At 47.2% G+C, this 20,186-nt stretch overlaps 1 protein-coding gene across 10 annotated transcripts in view; it reads right to left on the reverse strand.

The window, feature by feature from the left end:
- Positions 1-19,494, reverse strand: part of SNUPN (snurportin 1) — a 28,078-nt gene extending 8,584 nt beyond the window's left edge. For 2 of the 10 annotated variants that reach the window (XM_030814820.1, XM_030814815.1), the window contains exons 1-6: positions 19,264-19,494; positions 14,875-15,037; positions 11,408-11,552; positions 2,931-3,035; positions 2,599-2,692; positions 591-688 (exon numbers count right to left, since the gene is read on the reverse strand). In XM_030814820.1, coding sequence (XP_030670680.1) covers positions 591-688; positions 2,599-2,692; positions 2,931-3,035; positions 11,408-11,552; positions 14,875-15,032 — 600 coding nt within the window. In that variant the 5' untranslated portion in view covers positions 15,033-15,037; positions 19,264-19,494. Of the gene's footprint in view, positions 1-590; positions 689-2,598; positions 2,693-2,930; positions 3,036-11,407; positions 11,553-14,874; positions 15,038-16,003; positions 16,153-16,540; positions 16,576-18,074; positions 18,220-18,690; positions 19,135-19,263 lie in introns of those variants that run through there. The other 8 variants (XM_030814822.1, XM_030814814.1, XM_030814821.1 and 5 more) reach the window with 7 other exon arrangements.
- Between the last annotated feature and the right edge of the window lie 692 nt (positions 19,495-20,186).

A 20,186-nucleotide genomic window follows, 5' to 3' on the forward strand; every position in this document is an offset into this window, starting at 1 on the left:
ATAGTAAAATGTTGGGGGTATGGTGAAACTAAAGGGGAGAATATTGGGGCCTCTCCTCACTTGAAAAGTCTCCTCCTAGAGCTAACCTTTGAGATTTGAGGTTCTGGGTCATACCAAGGAGGCCCTGCCATTTTCAGGGTCAGGATGTGGTTGGTGAAGGAGTGGAGGTTGCAGGAGTCTAGTAGATGGTGACTTACATTCAATTCCACCTTCTCTTCCTGGGGCTGCCTGCACAAGGTGGCATCCCCACCCCCTTGCCCCACAATCTTCACTGCCAGAAATCCTCCCATACTCTGGAGAGAGATAAGGGGGTGGGTGCAGCTGCTACCAAGTTCCAGCCTACACCCCTGCCGTTCTCTCTTTCTTCCTCTCAAGAACTGCATGTTTCTCTTAGTTCCTCCTATTTCTCTTTTAAAACTAAGCTAATTTAAACACACTTAAAGATGCAGGGAGCATTAGATAATGTTCTTGATATACCACATCCTGTACACACCAAGCAGTTGGTCACGTACCAAACCCACATGCTGAGCCACTTTCCCAGGAGGAGAGGAGAAGACAGGAAGAGCCACAAAAGGAGGATCCATCCCTACCTGGCAATCATAAAAAGGGTGTCCCCGCCAGCACATCACATCCAGAACGTAGTAGGTCTGGTTTGCCTCACTGTAAATACAATCTAGAATGCTGTAGTCTGGGGACACAAAGCAGAAAGTCAGCACAGAGTTCTTCTTCCAACCAGGTTCCCTCCACCACAACCTAGGGAGCCCCATCCCAGAGGCTTGAGTCCAACAATCCTCAGTGCTTGCAGCAGTCACTGGCACTAAGAACTAAGGATTCACTGGGGAGAGAACCCTGCCTGGCTACCAGCTACAGCTTCATGGTGACTCAGGGTAAGACATCACAAGATGGATCAAGGCAAACCTTAAGCAAAGTGAGAATTCTGAAGTTTTAGATAAACTGGCACATTTACTTACCTCAACGAGGTTTAAAAGCAAGTCATCTTCCATTTTAGTTTACAACTGCTTTTTGAGTTCCTATCATAGGCACTGTGTTATGTGGGGAATATTAACTATAAATATTCCCTGCCTTTAAGGAAGTTACCATTTGGTTAAGGGGATAAGATGATCACAGAAGAACTAAGAGCTAAATTACAGAGCTCATACTAAGAGCAACAGGAGTCCCAGAAAGAGAAGGCTGGAGCAGCAGGAAATGCTTCAAGGGAAAGATGCCATACAAATAGTCTTCTGGGACCAGCTGGGTTTGAACAACAGGGCAGAGGGGAGAAGAGAGGGCATTTCAGACCCAAGTACTGATGTGGCATGATCAAAGGCCCAGAGGCAGAATGAACTGGGCACATGTGGGGAGATAAGTCAGCTGAACAGAAGGTGGGTATAAGGAGTAGGGGAAAGACATGGGATGGGTGGGACAAAGCCTGCATATGAAAGGTACTAAACGCCAATAGAGAAATCAGAGCAAGGCCGGGTGCACTGGCTCACACCTATGGTCCCAGCACTTTGGGAGGCCAAGGCAGGCAGATGGCTTTGAGCCCAGGAGTTCCAGACCAGCCTGGGCAACATGGCAAAACCCCATCTGTACCAAAAGTACAAAAAATTAGCTGGGCATGGTGGCACACTCCTGTAGTCTCAGTTACTCAGGAAGTTGAGATGGGAGGATCACTTGAGCCTGAGAGATAAAGGCTGCAGTGAGCTGTGATCATGCCCTTGAACCCGAGCCTGGGCCACAGAGTGAGACTGTGTCAAAAAATAAAAAAGAGAAGTCTGGGCTCAGTACAGAGGACGTGAGGAACCACCAAAGGAGCCTAAGCAGGTAGAGAAGAAAGCAAGCCCAGCTCTGCTTTCTGAATAACCATGGGTAAGTTATTTCTCCTCCATGACCTTAGTCTACTCAGCTAGGCCCAGTGGGGAGGAAGAAGCTAAGGTTACAACAATGAGAAAGGAGAAAAGGGAGTTTGGCAGGGAAGCCCCAGCATCAGCTGGCTGTACCATTATGCTTAGTATTCTCTCAGGGACATTTCCCCCCAAATCTGCATCTATTATCCCGTAATAGAAGTCCAAAGGCATGTTGACCTTAATTCAGGAATTTATGGACCATCAGGCCTCATGGGGCTGCATTTATTCTGCAACTGGGGACGCTTGACCTTGAAGGGGAGGTCCTTGGTCCAGGGGCCAGGATGGTGTCTACATGCAGTTTCAAAGATAAGCTTTCAGGCCAGGTGCAGTGGCTCATGCCTGTAATCCCAGCAATTTGGGAGGCCAAGGTGGGTGGATCACTTTGAGGCCAGGAGTTCAAGACCAGCCTGGCCAAAATGGTGAAATCCACTCTACAAAAAGTACAAAAATTAGCCAGGTGCAGCCTATAATCCCAGCTACTCAGGAGGCTGAGGCAGGAGAATCACTTGAACCCAGGAGGCAGAAGTTACAGTGAGCCAATATGGTGTCACTGCACTCTAGCTTGGGTGACAAAGTGAGACTCTGTCTCAAAAAACAACAAAAAAAAACAAAGATAAGCTATCAAAGTGGGTCTTTAAAGCAAATTACACTGTCTTTTACTGATCAATAAGTAGACACTCTATGTAGGTACCTTTTGCTGTTGAGTTTCGCCTGTTGCCTCCTGGCAGAAGTGAAGAAAACCTGTTGACACAGTAGCCACTCTTAGTGTAGGCACTGGTAGAACCCTGCATGGAGAGAAAGTTACCATTCTTATTAGACCTCAAGGTCTCCTCGCCCTCTTGCCTCCTCATTCTTCAGGAATGTTACTCGACCAAAGATGGCTCTCAACAAACCTTCCTGCAGGAAAGTGTTTCAAGCTCCACTCCAGGCACAGCTGTTGTGGCATATGAGGAAAATGGAGCACAAAGAATCCCTCCCACTACAGACCAGGCCTACTGGCATAGGGGGCAGGCAGCTACTCACCCTGGAGGCCACGATAAGGGCTCTTTTTCCAACAGGGCACACGACCACAATCCATTCCTGCCCCAAATCTGAAGGAACGTCAATTAACCACTCAGAAAGCATCAACTGGAAATGCAAAAAATAGTGTTAAAGATCAGCAGGGGTGTGCTACTCGAAAGTCTACAATGACAAGGCATTAATATCCTGTGTGTAGATTAAAAACCCGAGTGAAAGAATGAGGGCAGAGGCCGGGCGCGGTGGCTCACACCTGTAATCCCAGCACTTTGGGAGGCTGTGGCAGGTGGATCACCTGACGTCAGGAGTTCAAGACCAGCCTGGCCAACATAGTGAAATCCCGTCTCTACTAAAAAATACAAAAAATTAGCTGGGTGTGGTGGCCGGCACCTGTAATCCCAGCTACTAGGAAGGCTGAGCCACGAGAATTGCTTGAACCCAGGAGGCAGAAGTTGCAGTGAGCTGAGATGGTGCCATTGCACTCCAGCCTGGGCAACAAGAGCAAAACTCCATCTCAAAAAAAAAAAAAAGAATGAGGGAAGAAAAGGCTGACAGTGGCACTTCCACCCCATGTGCTCTAGGGAGTTGGCTGTGTCTCCTGCACAGCTGACAGGATGATGGGGGCCACTGACTATGAACTTCGGCTTCTCTCCTCCATCTCCACCTGCAACCCCACCATGCTTACTGCCTCACCTCCTGGGTCAGGGTGATGAACCCTCTTCCTTTCCTTACTTTGTCCATCTCCTCCTATCATCATTACTATTACGTTCCATGGCCACAACTCAGAGATGAATAAGATCCCTGACCTTGAGATGCTCTTAGACTAGACCAGCATTTCCCAAACTGATGCCCCAAATACTGTACTACAGGATGTTAGGAAATCTGTCTTATAAAACGAAACAACACCAAACCAACAAAAACAGTGATGTGGTGAAATTAATTTGGGAAGACAAACTCTTCCACTCAGTCTTTTCCATCTGTAAAGACTTTGTCCCATGGGCCGGGCGAGGTGGCTCACGCCTGTAGTCCCAGCACTTTGGGAGACCAAGGCGGGCGGATCACGAGGTCAAGAGATTGAGACCATCCTGGCCAACATGGTGAAACCCCGTCTCTGCCAAAAATACAAAAATTAGCTGGGCGTGTTGGCGGGCGCCTATAATCCCAGCTACTCAGGAGGCTGAGGCAGGAAAATCATTTGAACCCAGGAGGCGGAGGTTGCAATGAGCCAAGATCATCACGCCACTGCACTCCAGCCTGGTGACAGAGCGAGACTTGTCTCAAAAAGAAAAAAAAAGACTTTGTCCCATCAATTAATCTCTCCCATTGAATCTTTCATTTCTCCTTCCCTTTAGGCACTCACTCCCAATCTTTTTTTTTTTTTTTTGAGATGGAGTCTCGCTCTGTCGCCCAGGCTGGAGTGCAGTGGCGCTATCTCAGCTCACTGCAAGCTGCACCTCCCGGGTTCATGCCATTCTCCTGCCTCAGCCTCCCAAGTAGCTGGGACTACAGGCGCCCGCCACTGCGCCCAGCTAATTTTTTGTATTTTTAGTAGAGACGGGGTTTCACCGCATTAGCCAGGATGGTCTTGATCTCCTGACCTCGTGATCTGCCTGCCTTGGCCTCCCAAAGTGCTGGGATTACAGGCATGAGCCACCGCGCCCGGCTCACTCCCAATCTTAAAAAAAAAACTTTTTAGGCCGGGCGCGGTGGCTCACGCTTGTAATCCTAGCACTTTGGGAGGCCCAGGCGGGCGGATCACGAGGTCAGGAGATCGAGACCACGGTGAAACCCAGTCTCTACTAAAAATACAAAAAATTAGCCGGGCGTGGTGGCGGGCGCCTGTAGTCCCAGCTACTTGGAGAGGCTGAGGCAGGAGAATGGCGTGAACCCAGGAGGCGGAGCTTGCAGTGAGCCGAGATCGCACCACTGCACTCCAGCCTGGGTGACAGAGCGAGACTCCATCTCAAACAAAATAAATAAATAAAAAAAATAAAAAAAAACTTTTTGTGGCTGGGAACGGTGGCTCACGCCTATAATCCCAGCACTTTGAGAGGCTGAGGCAGGCAGATCACGAGGCCAAGAGATCGAGACCATCCTGGCCAACATGGTGAAACCCCGTCTCTACTAAAAATACAAAAATTAGCCGGGCGTGGTGGCGTGCACCTGTAGTCCCAGCTACTCGGGAGGTTGAGGCGGGAGAATCACTTGAAGGTGGGAGATGGAGGTTGCAGTGAGCAGAGATAGCACCACTGCACTCCAGCTTGGTGACAGAGCGAGACCCCGTCTCAAAAAAAAAAACTTTTTGTCACTCAGCATTTCTGTTGAGCTACTCCACTTTCTCCTAGTTTAAAAACTACTTAATACTTCTTGATGCTGCCTTCTTGCTCAATCTGACAGCCACAGTCCAGATTTGCTACCCCACAGTCCTATTGAAGACCCTCTGACCTCTTCCCATACCTCTTCCTTTTTTTTTTTTTGAATTGGAGTCTCACTCTGTTGCCCAAGCTGAAGTGCAGTGGCACAATCTCGGTTCACTGCAACCTCCACCTCCCGGGTTCAAGCGATCCTCCTATTTTAGCCTCCCTAGTAGCCGTGACTACAGGCACACGCCACTACGCCCAGCTCATTTTTGTATTTTTAGTAGAGACAGGGTTTCACCATTTTGGCCAGGCTGGTCTCGAACTCCTGACCTCAGGTGATCCACCCACCTCGGCCTCCCAAAGTGCTGGGATTACAGGTATGAGCCACCGTGCCTGGCCTCCCATACCTCTTTCTTATCCTCCCCACTCTACTCCTTGCCTTACGTAATGCTACCAGCCACATCTCCCTTCGTGACACCTGTTCCCTTGGCCCCATGACACAGCACTACTCTGTTTTTCCCTCTAAGCATTCCTCCACACACTCCTCCAAAATATGTAATCTTCAGGGGGCTGTTTTAGGTCCCCCTTTTCTCTTAGATGCTGTTCCCATTGGGGTGGATCTCATCTATTTCCACAGCTTCACTTGTTACTTCTAAGAGGATGCCTCCTAATGCTCCTTCATCTCCAGACTTCTTTCCTCCACACCCATCTATATTGCCAGATGTCTGCTTGGTATCTCTTTCTGTTTGTCTCCTCTGCACCGAAAACTCAGTATATCCAGAATGGAATTAACTACCTTCTGTTGCCTAAGTACTTCCCACCCCTGAAACACCTACCCTTCCCTTCTGCATCTCATAACCTTGTTAATGGCATCACCACTCCGTTACTGAATCTTAGAGTTTAAGCATAATCTAGGCAAATTAGACTACATCAAAATTTAAAAATTCTGTGCTGCCAACAATATCACCAAGAAGACAAAAAGACAACCCACAGAATGAAAGAAAATATGTGCAAATCATGTATATGATAAGAAACTTGTATCTAGAATATGTTAAAAACTCTTATAATTCAATAATAAAAAGATAAATAACTCAATTAAAAAATGAGGACGGCAGATCATGAGGTCAGGAGATCGAGACCATCCTGGCTAACACGGTGAAACCTCATCTCTACTGAAAATACAAAAAAAAATTAGGCGGGCACGGTGGCAGGCGCCTGTAGTCCCAGCGGCTCGGGAGGCTGAGGCAGGAGAATGGCGTGAACCCGGGAGGCGGAGCTTGTAGTGAACCAAGATCGTGCCACTGCACTCCAGCCTGGGCGACAGAGCGAGACTCCGTCTCAAAAAAAAGAAAAAAAAAAAGTGCGAAGGATTTGAATAGACATTTCTCCAAAGAAGATATACAAATGACCAATACACACAAGAAAAGATGTTTAACATCAGGCCGGGCGCAGTGGCTCACACCTGTAATCCCAGCACTTTGGGAGGCTGAGGTGGGCGGATCACAAGATTAGGAGTTGGAGACCAGCCTGGTCAATACGGTGAAACCCCGTCTCTACTAAAAATACAAAAATTAGCCGGAAGTGGTGGTGGATGCCTGTAGTCTCAGCTACTCGGGAGGCTGAGGCAGGAGAATCGCTTGAACCTGGGGGGCAGAGGTTGCAGTGAGCTAAGATTGTGCCATTGCACTCCAGCCTGGGCAAGAGAGCAAGACTCCATCTCAAAAAAAAAAAAAAGCACCGGCACGGTGGCTCACGCCTGTAATCCTAGCACTTTGGGAAGCCAAGGCGGGCGGATCACGAGGTCAGGAGATCGAGACCATCCTGGCTAACACGGTGAAACCCCATCTCTACTAAAAATACAAAAAATTAGCCAGGCGAGGTGGCAGGCGCCTGTAGTCCCAGCTACGCAAGAGGCTAAGGCAGGAGAATGGCGTGAACCCCGGGGGGCGGAGCCTGCAGTGAGCCGAGATCACGCCACTGCACTCCAGCCTGGGTGAAAGAGCGAGACTCTGTCTCAAAAAAAAAAAAAAAAAAAAAAAAGAAAAGATGTTTAACATCATTAGTCACTAGGGAAATACAAATCAAAACCACAAGAAACCACTTCACACCCACTAGGATGGCTATATTTGAAAGGATGGACAATACCAAGTGTTGGCAAAGCTGTGGAGAAGTTGGAACACTTATATGTTGCTGGTGGGAATGTAAAGTAGTGGAGTCACTTTGGAGAACAGTCTAGCACTTCCTCAAAAGGTTAAACAGAGTTATCATATATAGACCCAGCAATTCCACTTCTAGGTATATACACAAGAGAAATGAAAACATATGCTCACACAAAAACTTGTAGTACATGAATATTAATAATGGCATTATTTGGCCGGGTGCAGTGGCTCACAACTGTAATCCCAGCACATTGGGAGGCCAAGGCAGGTGGATCAGCTCAGGTCACAAGTTCGAGACCAGCCTGGCCAACATGGTGAAACCCCCGTCTCTACTAAAAATATAAAAATTAGCTGGGTGTGATGGCACACACCTGTAGTCCCAGCTACTGGGGAGGCTGAGGCAGGAAGATCACTTGAACTCAGGAGATGGGGGTTGCAGTGAGCCAAGAACATGCCACTGTACTCCAGCCTGGGTGAGAGAGTGAGACTTCATCTCAAAAATAAATAAATAAATAAAATTAATTTAACAATCAAATAACAATAGCATTATTCATAACAGCCAAAAAGTGGGAGCAACTCAAATAGCCATAAACTGAAGAATAAATAAACAAAATGTAGTCTATCCATACAGTGGAATATTATTTGGCAATATAAAGGAGTGAAGTACTGATACATGGTACAACATGATGAACCTTGGACACTTCATGCTAAGTAAAAGAAGCCAGTCACAAAAGTCCACATATATGATATGATTCCCTTTCTACGAAATGTCCAAAATAGGAACAGAAAGTAGATTAGTGATTAGGGGCTACAGGGAAGAATGGAGAGTGACACTAATTAGTATGGGGTTTCTTTTGGGGATAAGGAAAATGTTCTAGAATTAAATAGTGGTGATGGTTGCACAGTCTTGTGACTACACTAAAAAAAAAAAAAAAAAAATTAGGCCAGGCGCAGTGGCTCACGCCTGTAATCCCAGCACTTTGGGAGGCCGAGGTGGGCGGATCACCTGAGGTTGGGAGTTCGAGACCAGCCTGACTAACATGGAGAAACCTCATCTCTACTAAAAATACAAAATTAGCCAGGCGTGGTGGTGCGTGCCTGTAATCCCAGCTTCTCGGGGGGCTGAGGCAGGAGAATCACTTGAACACGGGAGGCGGAGGTTGTGGTGAGCCGAGATCGTGCCATTGCACTCCAGCCTGGGCAACAAGAGCAAAACTCCGTCTCAAAAAAATAAAAATAAAAAAAAACCATTAAACTATACAGTAAAAATAGGCAAATTGTATGGTATGTGAATTATATCTCAATATAACTGTTTAAAAAATAGTAGTAGCAGCTAATACTTGTGGGGCACTTCCGGACTCTGGGCTAAGTATTTAAGGCACATTATTTCATTTAATCCTTCTACCAATCCTATGACGTAAGTACTATTACTATTCCCTATTTTACAGATAAGAAACCAAAAACTTAGAGTGGCTAAAACATCTTGCTTAAGGTCAACACAGAGCCTAGCTTTGAGATCAGATCTATGTGACCTCAAAGCTTACATCCTTGACCACTCCTTATACTGCCTCTCATATCCAGTCCACTGCTAAGTTCTTCCATTCTATCTGGCAACATTTCTTTTTTATTTATTTTATTTATTTTTTATTTTATATAGAGATGGGATCTTCCTATGCTGCCCAGCTGGGATTACAGGTGCCCACCACACCTGGCTAATTTTTGTATTTTTAATAGATGGGGTTTCACCATGTTGGCCAGGCTGGTCTTGAAACTCCTGGCCTTAGCCTCCCAAAGTGCTGGGATTACAGGCGTGAGCCACTGTGCCCGGCCTCTGCACATATTTTTGAGGCCCTTTACATCTCTTCTGCCATACTCCTTCCCCCAACTCTATGCCACTCCACCCTAACTGGCCTGCAAACTGCTCCTGGGCACACCATATACTCCTTTCTCGCTTCTGGGCCTCGTGCTCAGCCTGTTTGTTCCCACTACCTGGAATGCCCTAAAATGCACTGCACTTCTATCTATTAATTAATAGATTATAGTTATTAACTATAATCTATAATTAATGTCCTACTTATCCTTCAAGGCTGCCTCTTCCTTCATTAACCCTTCTCTGATTTCACACCCCCTCCTTCCTCCTTGGTTGGAAAGAATCTCACATTTTTTTTTTCTTTTGAGACGGAGTCTTGCTCTGTTGCCCAGGCTGGAGTGCAGTGGTGTGATCTCGGCTCACTGCAAGCTTCGCCTCCCGGGTTCACACCATTCTCCTGCCTCAGCCTCCCAAGTAGCTGGGACTACAGGTGCCCGCCACCATGCTTGGCTAATTTTTTTTTTTGTATTTTTAGTAGAGACGGGGTTTCACCATGTTAGCCAGGATGGGCTCGATCTCTTGACCTTGTGATCCACCTGCCTTGGCCTCCCAAAGTGCTGGGATTACAGGCGTGAGCCACTGCGCCTGGCCGGAATCTCACTTTTTTATAGCACAAAACATCTTCTACATCTATTCTAGGAGCACACGGGCTATTTCTGCTCCACATCTATCTTCCCATGTCATAGCCTAGTTTAACACAGAGCAGGTCTTTCAATAATGCTTACTGAACAAAACTGAATTGTACTTTGTCACAGAGGATGTTATCTGTACTGTATTTGGGGTAAAGAAAGGAGCTGTGGGAGTGCATCCAGCAACCATATTCTATTGGTTTTTTTTTCTTTAAAGATGGGGTCTCGCTGGGCGCAGTGGCTCACTCCTGTAATCCCAGCACTTTGGGAGGCCGAGGGGGGTGGATCACCTGAGGTCAGGAGTTCGAGACCAACCTGTCCAACATGGTGAAACCCTGTCTCTACTAAAAATACAAAAACTTAGCTGGGTGTGGTGGCAGGCATCTGTAATCCCAGCTACCTGGGAGGCTGAAGCAGGAGAACTGCTTGAACCCGGGAGGCAGAGGTTGCAGTGAGCCAAGATCGTACCACTGCACTCCAGCCTAGGCAACAAGAAAAAAACTCTGTCTCAAAACAGAAAAAAAAAAAAAAAGAGATGGGGTCTCACTATGTTAGCCAGGTTGGTCTTGAACTCCTGGCTTCAAGTAATCCTCCCACCTTGGCCTCCCAAAGTGCTGGGATCACAGGCATGAGCCACCATACTCAGGCCCAGGAACCATATTCTAAAGGCAGGGGAGAATTCTGAGATGACAAGATACTTGGGTTCTAGACACAACTATATGATAGCAGGTAGACCTCCGTCCCAACGTGGACCCATACCCTGCTTTCTGAAATACCTGAGCCGCCTGGACCACAAGAACAGTCTCTCTCCACGCCTCTTTCCCTATGGTACCACAGCCATGTTGGTTTCCTTTCTGGATCTAAAAGGGCACTGAGTCAGGTTTATTATAGTGATCTGCTGTTTCATGGCCTGAACCTCAGCTTGGCCAGCTGGCTGGTCTGGGGTGGCTGGGCAGGCTCACTTTATTCAAGGGCAGCTGTACTTCCCACTTGCCACCACCTGAGTGTGAAATTTCAAGACTGGCCTCATAGTACACTGCCTGGGAAAGATTCTACCACCCAGGGAAGTGGAAGGAGTCAGTGGTAGGCTGGGCAGGCCCAATCCAGAACAGCTGTGCAGTGACAACTAAAAAAAAATGACAAGGATATGGAGTGTGTTACTATATCAATAGCTCAGGGGCTTTCTGCAGTGGGCTGGCAGCCTTTGGTAACAGCATAGGCTAATAGTTCCCAAATCCTACTACCCACAGACTCCATCAGTGATTCCTAGTCAGTCCATAGCACAGTAAGCCATCTCTTCTTATCATCCCATATGCTCTATGTACGTTGGCATGTTCTTTGCAGTTCCTATTCCTTTTTCCTGCCTCATTCTCCTCTCTTTATGACAGCATTTATTTCAGTGGGCTTTGACTGCATAGTAAAGGGAGTGAGATTAGCTGGGTCTAATCTTCTCTGGACCACTTACTTGATTAGCATAGCGTTTTGGTAACTTCTTGACAGTGTCAATGTCCATTTCTTCATCATCTTTCTTATTTTTTTCCTCACTCTCCATCCCTGTCCAGTCATCTTCAGCCAGTCTTCTGGCATGGTTCACATAATCCAGCCGCTTTCTGGAAGGAAAAAAGAGGCATAAGGACATATCTTTTTTTCTTTAGACAGGGTCTTGCTCTGTTGCCCAGGCTGGAATGGTGCAATCTCAGCTCACTGAAGCCTCGACCTCCTGGGCTCAAGTGATCTTCCCACCTCAGCTTCCACAGTAGGTGGGACTACACACACCACCACCCCTGGCTAATTTTTGCATTTTTTGTAGAGATGGGGTTTCACCATGTTGCCCAGGCTGGTCTCAAACTCCTGGCCTAAAGTGATCTGCCTGCCTCAGCCTCCCAAAGTGCTGGGATTATCAGGCATGAACCACCGCGTCCGGCCAGGGCAGGTCTTTATGTCTTCTAGGAAGATGCCCTATAATGTGACACATTTAATTCGAAAGCTCCAAATTTGGGAGCAACTTGGGGATTCTGGTGGAAGTAAGAAATGATGGAATCTCCTTTGCAAGGCTAAACCAGTGACTGCCCCCTCAAAATCCTAAATAGCGAAACCCCCTCTGAATACACTCAGCCTTCCTCAGAGTTTCCTAAGAATGCAAAATAAAATATCTAAAGAAATTTCCAAGGTTCACTAGATGGAAAGGCTAACTTCACCCCTACCCCATCCCACCCCAGATGAGAGCTGACACCTTCCTGCCTAGCAGACACCTCATCCAAAGACCCCAGGGGTGGAAGAGAAGAGCCATTGAGATGCAGTGAGAAGTCTAAAGCAAGGACAGCTTCTGGAGATTTCTGCTTTATGCACCTTTTTTGTTTTTAAAGAGAACTTTTTTTTTTACGGACTGTAGGTGTATGCCACTGTGCCCAGCTTATACAGCTTTCTCAGATGCTAGGCCTTTCTCCAGTTCCTGTCTCACTTTCAAAAAAGGTCACTTAGTTTACAATTTAATATATTTTATTTATTTGTTTCCCTTTATCATTATCTTGTTTTCAAACAACACATGCTACAAAGTTTGGGAAACTGAAAAGAAAAAAAAAGAAACTTTTGGAAACTAATTGTTTCAAAGTGATTTGGAAATACCACATAACCTGCCACACTTGATTTCTTCAATGCTAAGGCAGGAATTCAACCACTGAGGCAGTGAAACCAACACAGCTGGTTTCTCTTAAACACATACATATTCATGCTCATTATAAAAAGGCACACACCAGAGAGAACATATGAAAGCACAATGGTCTTTTATCTCGAGAATAAAAGAGCTGGTATATTTGTACATGTGTGATAGAAAGTCTGTCTGTGGTTATTTCCTGAGCATTGTTTGTAATCACAAGAGAAGAAAACTGCCCAGATGCCCATCAGGAGGGACTGGCTTGATGGCATTATGAAGTATCCATTCCACGGAATACCTAGCACCATGAAAAAGAAATGATGTGGTACTTTATGAACTGATATAGAATTTCTCCCCCAAAATACCACTAAATAAATATGCAGAACAGTATATAGTATACTGCTACTTGTGTAAAAAATAAAAAAATAAAAAAAAGCCAGGCGCAGTGGCTCCTGCCTGTAATCCCAGCCCTTTGGGAGGGTGAATCGGCCAGACCACTTGAGCTCAGGAGTTCAAGACCGGCTTGTGCAATATAGTGAAATTGTGTTTCTACCAAAAATATAAAAATTAGCTGGGTGTGGTGGCCTGCACCAGTGGTCCCAGCTACTTGAGGGGCTGAGGTTGCAGTGAGCCAAGATCATGCCACAGTACTCAGCCTGGGCGATAGGGTAAAAAAAAAAAAAGCTTTTGTACACATACTACCACACAAACTTGCTCATATACGTATAGAATATCTTCAGAAGGGCCGGGCGTAGTGGCTCACATCTGAAATCCCAGCACTTTGGGAGGTCAAGGTGGGAGGATTAGTTGAGCCTAGGAGTTCAAGATCAGTCTGAGCAATATAGGGAGACCCTGTTCCTACAAAATATAAAAAAAATTAGCCAGGTGCTATGGAGTGTGCCTGTAGTCCCACCTACTTCGGAGGCTGAGGTGGGAGGATCACTTGAGCCTGGGAGGTTGAGGCTACAGTGAGCTGGGATCTGGACACTCCAGCCTGAACAACAGAGTAACACCCTGTCTAAAATATATATATATTTGGAAGGATACACCAGAAACCAATAATACAGAAGAGGAACTGGATAGCTAGGGGACAGAAATGGGAAGAAGACCTCACTATATACTCTTCTATTTATTTTATTTATTTATTTTTTTGAGAGAGAGTCTAGCTCTGTTGCCCAGGTTGGAGTGCAATGGTGCGATCTCGGCTCACTGCAACCTCCACCTCCCGAGTTCAAGTGATTCTCCTGTCTCAGCCTCCTGAGTAGCTGGGACTACAGGCACGTACCACCATGTCAGGCTAATTTTTGTATTTTTAGTAGAGACAGGTTTTCGCCATGTTGGTCAGGCCAGTCTCGAACTCCTGACCTCAGGTGATCCACCCGCCTCGGCCACCCAAAGTGCTGGGATTACAGGCGTCAGCCACCATGCCTGGCCTCTTCTGTATATTTTAAATTTTCAACCATATAAATGTATTACCTATTCGAAGATAACTACATTTTTAAAAATGGGGAGAGGAATGACCTGGGAATGTATTCTGCAAGCCACCCAGAGCCACAGGGAACCATCTCTGCCAAACACAACCAGTGATGCAACACTGGGCAAAATGCAGACTGTATGGAAACTATGCAGCTGTTAGTAGTTTCTTCTGATCCCTAATTCCTTAATTTATGACCCAGAAGAGGCCCATGCTGCACTGAGAATATAAGGATCAGCCCTGCCTTCAGAGTAGCTCAGCCTCAAACACTCTTATCCTGCCCTCTTTCCCTGTTTGCACATCTTGGCACTTAGAATTAAGTGTATGGAAGACATTTCCTCAGATTCCCTTAGGAATTATTTGTCTTGAACTCCCAAGAGTGCCACAGAAACATTTGGGCTGAAGGCAGATGGGAAGACCACACCAATACCAGCATTCAGAGTGCAGAGGCCAAACACAAGCATCCCAGGAAATGTGGGGAGTGAAAGTCTGGGTGTGGCTTTCACAAGTTCCTAAACCACAGAGCTCAGTACAGCTGCCAGGAAAAAAAGAAAAACTTAACCAAATAATTGAGCTTTTGGTTTCAAACTTGGATGTCTCCCTACTTCCTCATCTTCTCCTAAGCTCTGGGTATAAAAGAAACCTACCTCTGCCAGGATTTACCCCTCCCAACCTGTGGGCAAGAAGATCAGCCTGCAAAGGGTCTACTTTGAAGGGAGAGTCTGTAGACACAAGCCTAGAGCCTTCGGAATGGTTCATAGCTCCTAGCCCAGAGAAAGAAGACAAGGAGTTAAAGCTTCCTTACAATTTCTGCAGTTCCAGTAACCGCCGGCGGCGCTCACTCTGCTCCAAGGAACTGTACTTGGACTTGTACTGGGATAGGCGGGGGTGTGGGGCAGCTGTGCTGTTCAGATCTTGAGACACAGAAAAGCTACTAGCCAGGGCTTGACTCAACTCTTCCATCTTCCCTACAAAGGAAAACGTAAGAAAATGGTTCATTCATTTCATATTATCTCCTGTATACAGACAGTTATGCAGTTATAATATGATGGCCACATTCCTGAAAAAAAAAAACATTAACTTAATGCAAAATCACAATTGTTTCCATTTCCATGAGAAAAAAGGAAGTTAAAGGGTAAATGAGTCATATATTAGCAATAACATTATTTTCCTACAGATATATCCTTTTTTTTTTTTTTTTGAGACAGGGTCTCTGTCACCCAGGCCGGAGTGTAGTGGTGCAATCACGGCTCACTGTTGCCTCAATCTACTGGGCCGAAGCAATCCTCCCACCTCACCTTCCCCAGTAACTGGGACCACAGGTGTACACCACCACACCCAGCCAATTTTAAAATGTATTGGTACAGACAGGATCTCCCTATGTTGCCTAGGCTAGTCTTGAACTCTTGGGCTCAAGCAATCTTCCCTCCTCAGCCTCTCAAAGTGCTGGGATTATAGGTGTGAGCCACTGCGCCCGGCCTTTTCTGGCAGTTCCTCTATAGTTTCCTGAATAGCCATCACTCATTAACCAATATAACTCTCTATGCAGTTTATTCAACTGGTAATTTAATTCTCAACTAAGTGCCAACTCATATTATGAAAATGTAGTTCCAGAGGAAACACTGGTTCTAGGGTCCCTGGAGGAAGACAAAAGCAGTCAAAAACCCCAAACTCGCCAGGTGCGATGGCTCACGCCTGTAATCCCAGCACTTTGGGAGGCCAAGGCAGGAGGATCACTTGAGGCCAGTAGTTCAAGACCAACCTGGACAATGTAGTGAGACTATGTCTCTACTTTTTAAATAAAAAAGTAAAAAATTATTTTAAATTATAATTTATTTTTTTAAAAATCTGGTTGTTACTTCCTCATATTCTAGTTTTGTTTTGTTTTTGGGTGGGCAGAAAGAAGGTTCCAGGGCTACTTGTGTGGGACTCACTTGGAAAAGAGCTAGGGTGTGGAAGGCTGCTTAACAAGTAACGCCAATGCTCCAGTAGTGTGAAGAACTTCCATAAAGTACATTAGGGAAACAAGACAGGCATGGAGTAGATGTCATTTTGAAAACAGACTTCCCACTTTAGGTGGACCCTAAAGAATGGAGTGGGGAGAAAGGTGAATTCACACTTCATTCACATGCCTGTGAGCCTTAGACTATAAGAAAACAGGAACATTTGGGAGAAATCTGACTTGCACTGCTGGGCTGGCCCAACCCTTTGGTTCTAGTGTAAACCAGAGGGTACCTCCAGTGCTTAACCTCCATCCCAGGCCAGGTCCAGTGCTCTGAGCATCAAAATCAACAGGTTCATTCCAGAGTTTCTACAGTGAAAAATACAACTCCATAGGCCTCTACTTGGCCAGTGAGTTACTTTCCATTGCACAAGTGAAGTCAGATCTTTTTCTTGATTTGAAACATTAGATTTTGTTTAATTTAAAAGGAACTTAAAAATCGTAGTTTGCCAGGTGCAGTTGTGCTTGCCTTTAGTCCCAGCTACTCTTGAGGCTGAGGCAGGAGGTACGCTTGAGCCCAGGAGTTTGAAGTCAGCCTGGGAATTATAGCAAGACTCTGTCTGTAAAAAGAAAGAAAAAATTGTGGCTAAATACACATATCATGAAATTCATCATCTTAACCATTTTTAGGTGTACAGTTCTGTAAAGTATGTTCAACATTGCTGTGCAGAACTCTCCAGAACTCTTTTTATCTTGAATAACTGAACCTCTATAACCTTTAAACATAAAAGAAACTTTTTTTTTTTTTTGAGACAGAGTTTCACTCTTGTTGCCCAGGCTGGAGCGCAATGGCACGATCTCGGCTCACCACAACCTCTGCCTCCCAGGTTCAAGTGATTCTCCTGCCTCAGCTGCCCGAGTAGCTGGGATTACAGGCGCCCGCCACCATGCCCGGCTAATTTTGTTTTTGTATTTTTAGTAGAGATGGGGTTTCACCGTCTTAGCCAGGATGGTCTCGATCTCCTGACCTCATGATCTGCCTGCCTTGGCCTCCCAAAGTGCTGGGATTACAGGCGTGAGCCACCACGCCCGGCCTTTTTTTTTTTTTTTTTTTTTTGAGACAGGGTCTTACTCTGTCTCCCAGGCTGGACTGCAGTGGTGTGATCTCGGCTCACTGCAGCCTCGGCCTCCTGGGTTCAAGTGACTCTCCTGCCTCAGCCTCCTGAGTAGCTGGGATCACAGGCATGCACCACCATGCCCGGCTAATTTTTGTATTTTTAGTAGAGAAGGGGTTTCATTATGTTGGCCTGGCTGGTCTGAAAGTCCTGACCTCAAGTGATCCGCCTGCCTCAGCCTCCCAAAGTGCTGGAATTACAAGCATAAGCCACTGCACCCGGCTTGAGGTGTGCCTTAATATCCTTGCAATGCAACCAGGGGTTGCCATTCCTGAGTGACTGAGGCCTCATGATGAGCGCTTAGGATCCATATGGTATGTTATTCAAATCATCCATAATGGTATGTATGCTATTGTCTCTACTTTTCTGTACTTTTGTGTAAGTTTGAAAGCTTTCATAATAAAAATTTTTAAAAAGTCATTATGTTTTCAGTTCATCACCAAAGTAATGACCAAATCCAAAGTACCTTTATTAGGCCTATCATGCACTATCTTGGTGTGGGCTCCCGCTCTGCCAAGAACCACACAACCTTTGAAACTGATGTCCTGGGCCTGGGGCGGTGGCTCATGCCTGTAATCCCAGCCCTTTGGGAGGTTGAAGTGGTCAGGAGATCGAGACCATCCTGGCTAACACAGTGAAACCCCGTCTCTACTAAAAAAAAAAAAAAAATACAAAAAAATTAGCTGGGCGTGGTGGCGGGCGCCTGTAGTCCCAGATACTCGGGAGGCTGAGGCAGGAGAATGGCGTGAACCCGGGAGGAGGAGCTTGCAGTGAGTCGAGATCGTGCCACTGCATTCCAGCCTGGGTGACAGAGCGAGACTCCGTCTCAAAAAGAAAAAAAAAAAAAAAGAAAAACTGATGTCCTGGATACTGGGGCGGATCCTTTACCTTCCTTCAAGGCTGTTCTTGGCGGGCTCCTGCTGTTTCAACCCATTCCTTGGATGGTGCTGCCTCCAAGTGTTCGGACCTTGGCCCCAGGTGGTCTTATTCTCCACCAGTATCCCCGCCTCCAACTCCCTAAAATCCGACCCGCCCAGGCCCCGCCCACGCTCCACCCTCCCTCCCTGTCTAGCCCCCTCCCCCATCCCGTTCCCCCTCCTTCGCGTCTCCTCATCCGGCGCCCCCGCCTCGCGTCCCCTGGGTCCGCATCCTGGCAGCCTCCGCGTTTCCCTCCCCCTGCTACCGGGCTCCAGCCCCGGGGACGCTATCTGCTTCACTCGGCCCTGCGCGCCGCCACCGCCCCGCACTGCCTTTTTCTAGGCATGGGGTCATCTAGGCCATGCATGATTCGCCCCTGCCCTACAAAAGTCCCTGAGGGGTCCTGGCCGGACAGCACGGAATAGAAGAACGGAAACTCTCCCAAAAGGAGTCCCCGGCCTGGCTCTATCCCTCCAGATGACGCCGCGAGAGGCCAGAGTGCAGGGCCGGCCAGAGGGAGTCACAGCCCGGTACCGAGAGGCAACTTGGCAGCTGACGGGGCCCGGACTCGAACCCAGGGACTCACCCAAACCGAGGTGACCGTCGCACGCGCCGCCGCCGCCGCCGCCGCCACCGGGGCCGACCAATCACCTGCCCTGGAAAGCTGGGCCCGCCCCCCACAACGGCTGCCTCACCACTGGGCCCACAGGCGTCGCGCCCTGAGTTTCCGGCTCCTCCCTCCTTTGCGAACGCTGGGAGTTCCGTTGCCTACAGGCCGTTACTTCCGCCTTCAACGGCTGGGGCATTTCCCATCGGCTAGGGCGGGGGTCCTCCTGCATTTGCTTTGCACTGTCCGGGACCCTTCCTGCTAGAGGACTTGACCAGGCCGAGGCCTCCCTTCTGGGCACACGCTCTTAGGGGATCCTTTCGCCAATGGGAGGAGGTTGATCTTGTGGCCGGGCATTCAACGCCCTGGGTCCTGCCGCCTCCCGCAGATCTTCCCGGGCCTTAGGGCTGCACCTGGAGTCCCCTTCCCCTCTTGCTCCCGTGCTCTTAAACGGGCAGTGCCAATTGCCTGGATTACTCCTAACCCCTCACACCCAAGTTTCAGACACAGACTTTCGCTCCCCCATTTGCCCTTACAAAAGCAGATACATACCTCGATTACTGCCTGTTTGGTGCTTTTGAGAGCTTCTTTCCCACTCGGCTGCGGGCTGAGCAATGGCAGGGACCTGGCTTGATTCCTATTTAAGTAGCCAGAGTCCAGCACAAGGGATGGCGCTCAGTAGACCCTGGGTGAAGGAATGACTGAATTGGTGCAAAAGATTAGGGTAAGCGGCAGAGATTTAGGAGATTCAGCCCTGCCAGGGTGTAGCCTCTGCAGGGCAGGAAGGCTGAGATTACAATTTTAAAACTGAATATTTATTGAATGCTTACATTCAGCCACACCCTGCTTCACACCCATCATCTCATTTAATTTTTTTCCTTTTTCTTCTTTTTTAAGCCAGTAGATATTAACTCTCTGACATGAGGAAGTAGACACACTGAAGCTCAGAGAGGTTAAGTAATTTGGCCAAAGTAACACAGCTTCCAAGGGAAATGTTTGAATTTGCTGAAAGTTTGATGTATAGAGAAGTTGACTACTAATGTATGACAGAAGCAAAGTATCCACCTTTGGCACATTTTGAGTCCACGGAATGCTAAGATTTGGACTTGTGTATTTTATGCACATTACACCATATATTCAGACTAAAAAGAACAGGAAATTAGGCTGATGAAAGGCTATTACTAGACTGGTAAAAAGGGTGCTGGGACCCTGGAAGGCCAATTTTTTTGGACCTGATTTTTTTTTTTTTTTTGAGACGGAGTCTCGCTCTGTCGCCCAGGCTCTGGAGTGCAGTGGCGCAATCTCGGCTTACTGCAAGCTCCACCTCCCGGGTTCACGCCATTCTCTTGCCTCAGCCTCCTGAGTAGCTGGGACTACAGGCGCCTGCCACCATACCCGGCTAATTTTTTTGTATTTTTAGTAGAGACGGGGTTTCACTGTATTAGCCAGGATGGTCTCGATCTCCTGACATGATC

Source organism: Nomascus leucogenys, chromosome 6 (assembly GCF_006542625.1).
Source record: "Nomascus leucogenys isolate Asia chromosome 6, Asia_NLE_v1, whole genome shotgun sequence".
Taxonomy (NCBI): domain Eukaryota; kingdom Metazoa; phylum Chordata; class Mammalia; order Primates; family Hylobatidae; genus Nomascus; species Nomascus leucogenys.